Source organism: Oryctolagus cuniculus, chromosome 7 (genome assembly GCF_964237555.1).
Source record: "Oryctolagus cuniculus chromosome 7, mOryCun1.1, whole genome shotgun sequence".
Classification (NCBI taxonomy): Eukaryota; Metazoa; Chordata; class Mammalia; order Lagomorpha; family Leporidae; genus Oryctolagus; species Oryctolagus cuniculus.
This window is the reverse complement of record NC_091438.1, coordinates 113217811-113230278: the sequence shown is the minus strand read 5'-3', so window position 1 is coordinate 113230278 and position 12468 is coordinate 113217811. Positions and strand designations below refer to the sequence as shown.

Genomic DNA, 12468 nt, shown 5'->3' with positions numbered 1-12468 from the left:
CTGGTAAAGAATTAGCTCCAAAGCAGACAATGCAAATCTGTAAGCTGTTCAGGTCCTGCATAGTTTCAAGATTACTTACTTTCCAAATTTTTAGTCTCCCATTGGCCTGCTATAACCTAAGCACTGCCGTTTCCTTAGCATGGTAAGTGAAACATGTCTTGATTAAATGTTTATTGTGGATTGGAGGCACCCATTGAATGATCGGTGATTCTTGTTGAGAATTATGTTTGACATAATAGATAATGTATTCTAAACTAGCTATGGAAGGAACTGGAGCCAAAATGGAAGCATGGGTTGAAATAAAAGGGAGAAATCAAGATTATGGAAATTTCCATTATATGGAAAAGGATATTTGGTAAGAATAATAAAGCAAATGTGAGAATTGAACTGATGGGCAATTGAAGACAATAAGTGACTGTCATTTTACTGGAGTATACAAAGACACAGCAGTTTCAGTATGTGATAAATTTCAGAGTGTGTCTGTGGGAATGAGTTTTGAAGTAAAACAGTGATGAGGGTCTCTGGAATTGGAAATATTTAGAAACTGTAAGACTGGGACATTGGATGTGTCTTATAGAAAATAGATGCTGAACTCTCCCATGGTCTTGACAAATTTCAGATGGACATGGAGACTGTGACCTAGGAAGCTTAGCCTAACTTAACAGAAGCATTGGCTGATGGCAACAGAAGTAATATGCTATAGAGACACATCGTCATGTGTCTATCATTAAGTGGCATCAATCTCAGAGGAACAGCCTTTTTGTTTGTTTGCACAGGGAGAATATTTGCCTGGAAGTGATCATGAGGAGTCATGAGCATATTGATACCCAACCCCTCCCCAGCACACCCACCCCAACATTATTATTACTCTCTACCGATCAACTGGAATAAACTTCATTTTCCAAGAAACTTTATATAAGGTCAGAATTGCCATTTTTATTTCAAAGGGAAAGAGAGAGAGAGGGACACAGGGAGACAAAGAGAGATCAATCTTCCATCTGCTGGTTTATTCCCCAAATGCCTGCTACAGCAAGGGCTGGGGTAGGCCAAAGCCACAACCCCAGAACTCAATTCAGATCAACCATGAGTGTGTCAAGGACACTTGATCTGTATCATCTGCCACCTCCCAGGGTACACAGGTACACATTAGCAGGAAGTTAGATTGGAAGTGGAGGATCCAGGACTCAAACCAGGCACTCTAACATGGGATACAGACATTTTAAGCACTGTGCCAAGTGCCCACCCCAAGACTCAGAATTTGAACTGGCAGAACTAGAATTTGGATTGTGGACAATATAGTAAGAGTCTTTTTTCTGCAATAAACTGTTAATAAAATAGATTCTACAGTGTAAGTTTCCATCTTTCACTAGGAGTTATAAATAGGTAAACAGATAGAGTGCCAGGCCATTGTAAATATTCACTAAATACTAAGTGCCATTATTGTGTTTGTCATTGAGTTACTGTTATTATTTCTATCATAGACCACTGCTATTCTTTATGCCTTCTCAGTAGAAAATATTCATCAGGATCTTTTCTTTTCCAGTTGATGATATATTAGTATATGAGCATTGGTTTGTACTTTTGAAGTCCATAATCCATCTGATGCTTTTAGCAAAAAGCTTGGTAATTTTTGCCTTTAGAAAACATGTAAGAGGCAAATCAACCTCATGTAAATAGGGTGTATACTGGCTTGTTATTAATATTTGGACCCAACCTCTTAGCATCCAGGCTATGTACTCGAACCCCTCCTCACATAGAGGTGGGCAGCCCTCCTTCTTGTAGGACCACTGTGCCATATTAGACCAGGATTAGGTTTTAAAGACACTGTGTCTTGCTGGGGAAGCACAGTGGGTACGTTGGAGTAGGCCAGGTAAAACCCTAGTATAATACCACTGGGAGTAAGGAATAATGTATCAACTGTGAGTTAATCAAAAAATACATGTGCATGGAACCAACAGATTACAGAGCTGGCAAAGACTTTGGAGATAATGTAATCCAACCCCCTCTGTCTACTGATAAGGAAAGTGAGTCGCAGGGAGGAGGAGGGTCTTGCTCAGGGTCATACAGCTGGCAGTGATTTGGTTTGTTTCAAAAGTTAATATGAACAGCCTTTCTATACATCAATGAATTCACCTTCCTGCCTTGCTAATCACAACATAATGACTGTAATTGAATTTGTCTTTGACAGTGGAGAAAGCAAACTTTTAGGGTTACACGGGGCCCCAAAGTCATTAAGGGAAGATAAATTGTCCTGAGCTAAAGCTGGAGATCTGCCTAGGCCTATGAGCTCCTCACTGAAAGTGCCTGGTCTTATTCATGATTTTAAACAAGTTTCCAATCTAGGCTGGGGCTGTTACTGGCTTAGAAAAATCACTGAGCTTTTCTGAGACTTTTTCCTCATTGTAACTTTAGATGGTAAGACCCCAAATGTTTGTTAGCATCCCATAAGGTGAGATGTATATACAGTACTTTGCATAAAATAAGCATTCAATAAATTTATGCTTTCAGCTTAGCATTTAACCCATGCCCGGCTAAAAGCTAGGGACGTATTGATGAAGAATAGGCCGGGGATCCTGCTTTCATGGATCTTAGATTCAAACCGGAGGGGAAGAGGCAAAGGCTACAGAGAGGGAGGTGAACAATGAACAAATAAATTGACCATACAATTTCAGATGATGATGCATGCAATGCAGGGTTATGAAATAAGAAAATGAGATGGGATGGCTGGTGTTTAGGAGACGACTGCTCCAGCCAGAGTGGTCAAGGACAGCCTTTTAGAGAATGTGTTTGAAGAGGTCCAATCATTTGAAAAATTCAGGTAATTAGAGATCTAAGAAAAGAGCATTCCTGAGAGAGGCAAAAAAAAAAAAAAAAAAAAAAAAACAACAACAACCAAACAAACAAACAAACAAAAAAACGCGGAGGTGCAAGTTTGGCACATTCCATCAAGCTGACCAATGTGTGTTTCCAGCACAGCCAGCAGAGGGAGCAGGCAGGCATAAGAGAAGACTGGAAATGCTGGCCCAAGTTCCTTGTTGAAGTTTCAGACTGCCCTATGAAATCTGAATTTCATTCAAAAAGCACTGGGCGTCCATTGCAATTTTTAGGAGGGAAAACTTTAATATATTAAGAGATAAATATTTGGAGTTTCTCTATGGTTCCTGGCACACAGCTCCTAAATCTTTGGAATCTCCAGAGTGATAAGTGGTTTTGCATAAACAAATAAGATGACTAATGACTGAGAGCTCTTACATAGTCTCAGGATCAGAGCTGGTCCAACAGAAAGACCAAGGCATGAATAGAGGTCTGAAAATTTCACTTCTTCCTCTTAACTTGCCGGCATGGAAAAGAGCTAGAGATTGGGCTTATCACCAACACCAAACGATTTAACCAAGTATATCTCCATAAGGGGATTTTCCTGAAAATCCTTAAAGGATGGAATTCAGATAGCCTTCTGGCTGGTGCTGGTGAACACATGGAGGTGCCAGGAGGGTAACAAGCCTGGAGATAGCATGGAAGCTCATTGCACCCTTTTCATACCTTGTCTTATGCCCCTCTTCTATTTAGCTGTGGTTGAGTTGTGCCCTTTATCATAAACTGATAATAGTAAGTAAACTTTCCTGAATGTCAAAGCCATAGCTGGGGATTGCGGGAGTCCCCAGTTTATAGTCACTCATTCAGAAGTACAAGAAGCCCTGGCCTTGCAATTGGCATCTGAATTGGTGGCAGTCCTGTAGGACTGAGTCTTTTTTTTTTAAAACTTTTATTTAATGAATATAAATTTCCAAAGTACGACTTATGGATTACAATGGCTTCCCCCCCATACCGTCCCTCCCACCCACAACCCTCCCCTTTCCCACTCCCTCTCCCCTTCCATTCACATCAAGATTCATTTTCGATTATCTTAATATACAGAAGATCAGCTTAGTATACATTAAGTAAGGATTTCAACAGTTTGCTCCCACACAGAAACATAAAGTGAAAAATAATAGATGATTTTTTTTTAATGATGATGAAATCAGATCAGACCTATTGTCATGTTTAATCCCAGTGAGAGTCAAGTTGGGAATTGATAATTTCTTTTTTTTTTTTTTTACAGAAGATCAGTTTAGTATGCATTAGGTAAAGATTTCAACAGCTTGCACACCCATAGAAACACAAAGTGAAATATATTGTTTGAGTACTCGTTATAGCATTAAATCTCAATGCACAGCACATTAAGGACAGAGTTCCTACATGAGGAGTAAGTGCACAGTGACTCCTGTTGTTGACTTTACCAATTGACACTCCTGTTTATGGCATCAGTAATCTCCCTATGCTCCAGTCATGAGTTTCCAAGGCTATGGAAGCCCTCTGAGTTCTCCGACTCTTATCTTGTTTAGACAAGGTCATAGTCAAAGTGGAGGTTCTCTCCTCCCTTCAGAGAAAGGTACCTCCTTCTTTGAAGACCTGTTCTTTCCACTGGGATCTCACTCACAGAGATCTTTTTGCCAGAATGTCTTGGCTTTCCATGCCTGAAATACTCTCATGGGCTTTTCAGCCAGATCCGAATGCCTTTAGGGCTGATTCTGAGGCCAGAGTGCTATTTAGGACATCCGCCATTCTATGAGTCTGCTGAGTATCTCACTTCCCATGTTGGATCACTCTCCCCTTTATTTATTCTATTGGTTAGTGTTAGCAGGTACTAGACTTGTTTATGTGCTCCCTTTGACTCTTAGTCCTTTCATTATGATCAATTGTGAACTGAAATTGATCACTTGGACTAGTGAGATGGCATTGGTACATGCCACCTTGATGGGATTGAATTGGAATCCCCTGGTATGTTTCTAACTCTACCATTTGGGGCAAGTCAGCTTGAGCATGTCCCAAATTATACATCTCTTCCCCCTCTTATTCCTACTCTTATGTTTAACAGGGATCACATTTCAGTTAATTTTCAACACTTAAGAATAACTGTGTATTAATTACAGAATTAAACCAGTCATATTAAGTAGAACAGACAAAAAAACTACTAAGAGGGATAATGTATTAAGTTGTTCATTAACAGTCAGGGCTATGCTGATCAAGTCACCGTTTCCCATAGTGTCCATTTCACTTCAACAGGTTTCCTTTTTGGTGTTCAGTCAGTTGTCACCGATCAGGGAGTCTTTAAACCTATGGCATCTGACACCAACTCCAGGCAGTTAGTGTTGAAATTGGTGTGTGGAGAGTTACAAAACTCGTTAGTGCAATGGAAAAACCCATACATTTGGTGTCAGCAGTATGTGGGTACAAACATCCCAGAGAAATAAAATCTTATTTATTATTTCATTCATTTATTCATTCAACAAGCATTGATGGCTTGCCTGTCCTGGCCAGGCACTGTCCTTAGTACAGTGAATGAATGAATTGGTAAGATTTCCTGGCCACAGCAAGCTTGCATGCTAGCAGGCTGACAGACGTGTAAGGACTATGGAACATTTGCTGTGTGCTGATGTTGTTCAATGTACTTTCCCTCAGTAACTCAAAAGACCCTCATGACAGTCCTCTGAGAGGCAGGTTGCTGCTATCCACACTTTACGACAGGGAAGTAGGCTTCAATGAAATAGGCATTTGTCTGTGATCATGGAGCTTGGAAGCAGTAGAACCCAATGCCAAACTCAAGCAGTCTGGTATACTCAGGCGTTTTTAAAAATTTTATTGATTTTATTGGCAGACACATACACATACACACACATATACATATACACACACACACAGAGAGAGAGAGAGAGAGAGAGAGAGAGAGAGAGAGAGAGACTGTCTCTGATTCCTATTTGCTGGTTCACTTCCCAAATGCCCCTGGCTGGGGCTGGGTCAAGCCAAATCCAGGAACCAGGGACACAGTCTTGGGTCTCTCATGTGAGCTGGAGGGACCCAGGTATTTGAACCAGCACCAGCTGCCTCCCACAGAATCAGGAGCAGAGCCAGAACTGAAATCTAGGCACTCCAATATGGGATGCAGGCATCCCAAGAAGCATGGTAAATTGCTACACAAAACACCCACCCAAGGAGTCTTTATGTCAGTCACTAGGCCTGATTGCTATGAGGAAGCCCAAACAGAAGTCGGGAGACCAGTCTGGAGGTGGTGACTAGAGAATCCAGTAGGAATTTCCATCCACCCTGTGAGTAGATATTATTCCCACTTTATAGATGGGAAAACTGAAGTTTAGCTCATACAGTTCAGATCCAAACCAAAGCCCATTTATCTTTAAGTCTCTGAATCTTTCCACTAATGTCTACACTTCCCACAACAATAGAGTCTCTGGCCCCTCTCCTTTATGATTAAGAAGCTGATTGGAGGTATATTTTAGAGGTAAATTGAAGACTTGGGTATCTAAATTTTTTATTTCCATTTAGTAGGCATGTTTATAATGGGAAATTAAGTAAAATCTAAATCTAATGACACAACTATTCAGTGTCTATTCTTTTCCTTTTATAAGTTGAAGTTGAGATAAGGTATGCACAAAGTAAAATACACAAATCCTAAGTGTACAGTTAGATGAGTTTTGATGAATGTGGACACCCATGAAATCAATACTTTAAAGCAAGCAGTGTGTGTGTGTGTGTGTGTGTGTGCGCCAGTCTTTGTTACAGTTAGTGATCGAGACTCTCCCACTCTTTCTTTTCTCTCATCCCTTCCTGTTTCTCAGTTGGCATTTTTGTCTGCAGTGCCCAAGGGTCACACAGAACACCAGGTGCAGGTCAAAAGATGACTGTGGCAGAAAGAAAAAAAGAAGCAAAACAAATTAAAGAACAACTAGCTATTTCTTAAGGCTTGTTGGAGAAAAATCACATTGATATATTTTCTGTTTTTCTGTGGTGGGGTCATGTGCCTCAGCCCACACATTAGCATGTGAACTTGTTCCAGTAAGATGAATCAGAGCTCCTCCCGAAGGCAGGCTGGTGTGTTTCAGAGCTGTGTGTCAGCATCTCAGAAGAAAGGTGCAGGGTGCTGTGTTGGTGCATCTCACACACATACCTTCTCACTCTCCTTACCCATGCAGCTCACAAGCAGCAGAACTGGGATTTGAACCCAAGCCCACGAGACTCAAACGTCAGGAGGATGGTACCATCGGGTCTGAGAGCAGGGCTTAGCAACGGCCCAGCGAGTTGCTTATACCCACCCCGGTCAGTTCCTTTACCAACAAAATGGAGAGAGATGACAGTGTCTGAGTCATTAAGTCCTGTTCCACGTTGTTGAATAGGTCATGTACATGAAGTGATCAGCCCAATGCCCAGCACCAAGTAAGCACTTTGGAGATGTTGGATTAAACTTATAATGTGGCAATGGCAGTGTTAGTCAACTTTTGAGCCAATGGACGTCATGAGTTTTGGATTGTACACTCATATATCAGTTAAGAAAACAGGACATGCATCCTACTGTGTGGAAACTTATTTATGAAATATGCACATTTCATGAATTTATGTCAATGTATAAACATGTTATTCTGTGCCTGGGGATCGTTTATACTATAAAACATTAAATTTAAGTGGAATAAAACTATTTCAAATGTGTTTGTCTATCACAATGGCTTCATACTAACATTACTGAGATAGAAAGCTATCCTAAATGTCTATGATCAGGTGAGTTTTTCAAGAGTTTTTCCAGTTTCTAAATTATTTTTTAAAGGTTTATTTACTTATTTGAGAGGCAGAGTTACAGACACAGAAAGGAAGCAACAGAGAGAAGTCTTCTATCCACTGGTTCACTTCCCAGCTGGCCACAACAGCTGGAGCTGGGCCCATCCAAAGCCAGGATCCAAGAGTTTCTTCAGGTCTCCCATGTGGGTGCAGGGGCCCAAGGACTTGAGCCATCCTCTGATGCTTTTCCAGGCCATAAGCAGAGAGTTGGATTGGAAGTGGAGCAGCCTGGACTTGAACTAGTGCCCATATAGAATACTGGCGTCTCAGGTGGTGACTTAACCTGCTACACCACAGCACTGGTCCCCAGTCCTTTTTTGTTTTTAAGATTTATTTGATTTATTTGAAAGGCAGAGTTACAGAGAGAGTGAGAGATGGCAGGGGGGGACAGTAGGGAGGGAGAGAGAGAAAAAGAGATGGAGAGAGAAAAAGAATCTTTAACCTGTTGGTTCACTCCCCAAATGGTCATGACTGCTGAGGTTGGGCCAGGCCAAAGCCAGAAGCCTAGAAATCCATCCTGGTCTCTCACATGATTGACAGGGGCCCAGGCGTTTGGGTCATCTTCCACTGCTTTCCCAGGCACATTAGCAGGGAGCTGGATCAGAAGAGGAACAGCTGGGCCATATGGGATGCTGACACCACAGGGGGAGGCTTAACCTAGTATGCCACAGTGCCAGCCCCTCTAAATGATTTTGTATGTGCTTGTATATCCATATCTCAGTCTTCTTACCAATTTGGACTTTTTCCCTGCTGTTACCTTATCTGCTGAGACAGTCACTGTTTTTACCCTGGAAGAGCTAGACTGAGTGGAAGTGCCACCATGTTCTAGTTGACTTCCATCTAAATTGACACTATCACCTGAAATTTATGACTGAGTCTTTTTCAGCCGCTTGCCCATACTGTGCATGTTAAATAAAAATCAAGTAAGTCCAAGAAGTCCACTAATCTTAGACATGCAAGTGACAACATATAGCCAACTCTGGGAGCACATCACTTATAAGTGAGTGTCATCCTGCCATCCTCTTGGTGCTGGAGAGCTCCCAGTATTCTCTCCAGAGACCCCATGCATCTTAGGTGACTCACGACTATCTGATATGTGGCTCCACTGACAGATCTCGTGCCAAGCCACATAGTAAGTGCTGGTACACCTTGATTAATTTTATTTAGCCTAAAAATTATAGAATGGCACTTCCAATATTTTCTCTCAGAACCTATTGGATTATCTTGAATATTCCCTACAGAGTTCCTATGCTGCTAAACAAACACTGGCTTTGATGATCTGACGTGGCCTCTGTTATCAGAGTTATCATCCTTTCATTCAGCAGCCCAGCAGACATTAACCAAGTACTGTAAGTGCTACAACCATGCTAGGCCTTAGCCCTGCAGTGGTGAGGTTCCTGCCTCTGGGAGGTGAACAGAGCCAGCACCCACCACACCAGGTCCCAATGTACATTCTTCCCTGTAGATGGCGACCCTGGACAGGACACTGCCAATCCTGGCATGCTCTTTGGCAACTATGACTGGGATACCTGGCATTCTTCCCCAGAGTCTAAAGGCCACTGCTGCCCAGGGCGGACGTGAAAGTTCTAGGCCCCAGGCTCCCCATTTTGCCAGCATCAATGTGCCTGCCACTCATGGAATTCACATCTTCCAAGAAGATGGAAGAGTCCCATTTCTTCCCTTCGCCCATCTTTCCTGTTAATCACCCCAGCGAGGCCTCACATGCCAGGCCCTAACACATGAGAAGTGGGTGTTTCCTCTGCCCACACAGAGGCCTGGTGATTGCCAATGCTGCTTCAAGAGAAGTGGTGAGCAGTGTGCACTGACTGCTATCTCGGCCTTGACACGCCAAGGCAGGGTCACAGCCCATGAATGTGGCCTTTCATGGCCATGGTACAGGGCCCCTATTTTTTCCTCCAGAAACCCTCCACTTGCTTTCAGAAATGACAATCAAATGTGAACTTTCATGGCTTATTTATAGCTCTGCCTTATAAAGAGAAATACAAGAAGTGATTAAAATGCTATTCTGCAAAATATTTTGTTTTTAAAAAGCTTCCATTGTGTGGGCAAGAAAAGAAAAGTCACTGTATTCATTGTGCTGTCTAGACTCTCAAAGAGGGTAGCGTGCTGCAAATGAACATTGCCCAGCTCCTGCCTGCTGACAAAAAATATGAATTTGGAGGCCAACTTCAAATAAACCCTTTTGAACAGAAATACATTGTGGGGGTAACTATATTTAGCCCATGTCAGCATTTCCATAATAAATTCATATTGTTATGCTGTGGTAATTTCCAGATTTACTGCAGCCAGTGGTTTCATGAGGTTTCAGTTTTATGTTAATTACTTGGAGAAATTGGGAAACTCAGCAGTGCTATTTGTAGGGACGGCATTGAGTCTCTGGGCATTGGCCACCTTGAGTCAGCTACCTGTAATCACCCTGCCTTCCAGGGGGTAAGAAATTAGCCTGGTTCCTTTGGACTACCCAGGAAAGCATGACTTTTCTTAAAAACTATAATGCGGTATATTTGTATTTTCCTTACAATTATAAAATCAACATATAGCACTGTAGAAAATTTAGAAAACACAAAAATCAAGCTGACAAAAAAAAAGATCATGAATGTTCTCCAACTTGTAAACATTTAATATATTTCCATATAATATTTATTGGCCGGCGCCGCGGCTCACTAGGCTAATCCTCCGCCTAGCGGCGCCGGCACACCGGGTTCTAGTCCCGGTTGGGGCACCGGATTCTGTCCCGGTTGCCCCTCTTCCAGGCCAGCCCTCTGCTGTGGCCAGGGAGTGCAGTGGAGGATGGCCCAGGTGCTTGGGCCCTGCACCCCATGGGAGACCAGGAAAAGCACCTGGCTCCTGGCTCCTGCCATCGGATCAGCGCGGTGCGCCGGCCGCAGCGCGCCAGCCGCGGCGGCCATTGGAGGGTGAATCAACGGCAAAAGGAAGACCTTTCTCTCTGTCTCTCTCTCTCTCACTGTCCACTCTGCCTGTCAAAAAAATAAAAAAAAAATAAAAAAAAAAATAATATATTTCCATATAATATTTATTATGCCTATATAACATGTGTTTATCAAGTTGAGTAGAAGGAGGTGTTCTGTGTAGTGGTTGAGATTTCACTTGAAATTTCTGCATCCTGTATCAGAGTTCCTGGGTTTGGGCCTCAGCTTCGCTCTTAATTCAGCCTTCCTGCTAATACATAACCTGGGATTAGTTGGGTCTCTGCTACCTGCATGGGAGATCTGGATTGAGTGCCTTGTGCTGACTTTGGCCTGACCCAGCTTAGCTGTTGCAGGCATTTGGGGAGTGGAACAATAGATAGGAATACTAAGTGTGTGTGTGTGTGTGTGTGTGCCTTTCAAATAAATGAACATCTGGGTAAAATAAAAGATTATGTAGCACAAACCCAATTCTTGAGATTGAACAGAAAAAAAAATTTTTATTCCTACTACCTCCACTCCTTTGAACAGTGGAGCTCACTCTGCCTTCCCTGGTTAAACATCCTGGTAGCTCCTTTACTTAGCACAGTGACTAGTGACTTAGGTAATACAAGTTTTATGGCCTCTTTAAATTGTGAGACATGGCCAAAATGTAGAAATTCAAATATCATCAAGGCCTGTATCAGGTAAAATATAAACATCTCCCAGTGTCTCTCCAGCCAGCATGTGCACAGATGAGAAGAGGCAGCCATGATCAGATTCTTCCGTCTTCCTTCTCTTCCTCTCCAACATCCTCGCTCCTTCTTGTCCCTCTGGGGTCATAGGAAGGAGTAGAGGATGGGTGTGTAGGAGAGCTCTTAGCTGATCAGCTTTCTGCTCTCTTGGCCTACTAAGTGTTGACAATTAGCCCTTGGTCTCATAGGCTCCATCACAACCTCTCACAAGCAATAACCTTGACCGTGCTAAATGTCTCTACTCTAGTTGGTTTCTTACTCTTCTCTCGGCTCCTTAGAAACCCAGTAGCTCACCCCCAGGTTCACTAGGTCCCCATATCAGACAGGATCTAAGACAACCCTTGACAGTCCTGTCGTGTGGGCCACCAAGCGCCCACAGGAAACAGCCATGCCTTTGGGAGTCCCACAGCCTGGCAGTGCCAGCTGACCTCACCGCCACCTCTCCCTTCACTTCTACACCACAGATGCTTGCTCTTCTTCCACACAGTCCATTGTGTACCAGAACCTCAGCGACACACGGCCAGTTCTCAGCTTATCTCAGCAAAGTTCTGCTCTCTTGACTCGAATGGGGGAAGCTCCCCTAAAACCTCCCCTGGAAGGAGGCCTGATGTGCAAAAAAACAAAAATCCATCTCTTTTTCTGAACTTCCATGTGCCTGAAAGGTTTAGAAGTTGATTAATGGGTCTTCAACCACCCTTTTTACAAATGTTCCAGGGTGGTCTGTTTCCAGTTCACTTTGGTATCTTATATCTGTCATCTTAAGATTGCAGCTGAAATTCCATTTTAACATTCTGTCACAGGCCTCATCTGTATGTCCATCCATTCTGTAGACATTCCCTGAGTGCATGCAACCTGCCAGATGCTGGGTTTGGCAGTGAAAATAATTGCAACAGTCCCTGCCTTACAGGGTCCGCAGGCAAGTGGAGCAGACTGATGTGCTAGCACCAAGGGACGGTGCCATGTCACACATGCTGTGATGGAGAGAAGCCCACATTGCTGGAGTGGGGTGTGCAGGGCCTCAGGCTAGGGGGAGGCAGCAGCAGGGCTGATTCAGGCAAGAGCCTTCTCAGTGGAGTCAGTCCATGGCTGGCCTAAGTTTAACTCTCACATGGGTACTTTTTAAG

General features: G+C 43.0%; 1 protein-coding gene and 1 long non-coding RNA gene across 24 annotated transcripts in view; one reads left to right on the top strand and one right to left on the bottom strand.

Annotated features, from left to right (window-relative positions):
- The window catches only part of LOC138850643 (uncharacterized), a 122519-nt gene that overhangs the window by 64154 nt on the left and 45897 nt on the right, over positions 1-12468 (bottom strand). The gene's annotated exons all lie outside the window — the stretch shown is intronic.
- The window catches only part of FGGY (FGGY carbohydrate kinase domain containing), a 532663-nt gene that overhangs the window by 486251 nt on the left and 33944 nt on the right, over positions 1-12468 (top strand). The window contains exon 15 of one of the 21 annotated variants that reach the window (XM_070078422.1): positions 7026-7518. The exons of the other annotated variants lie outside the window; for them this stretch is intronic. Coding sequence (XP_069934523.1) covers positions 7026-7052 — 27 coding nt within the window. The 3' untranslated portion in view covers positions 7053-7518. Of the gene's footprint in view, positions 1-7025; positions 7519-12468 lie in introns of those variants that run through there. 21 annotated transcript variants of the gene reach the window in all.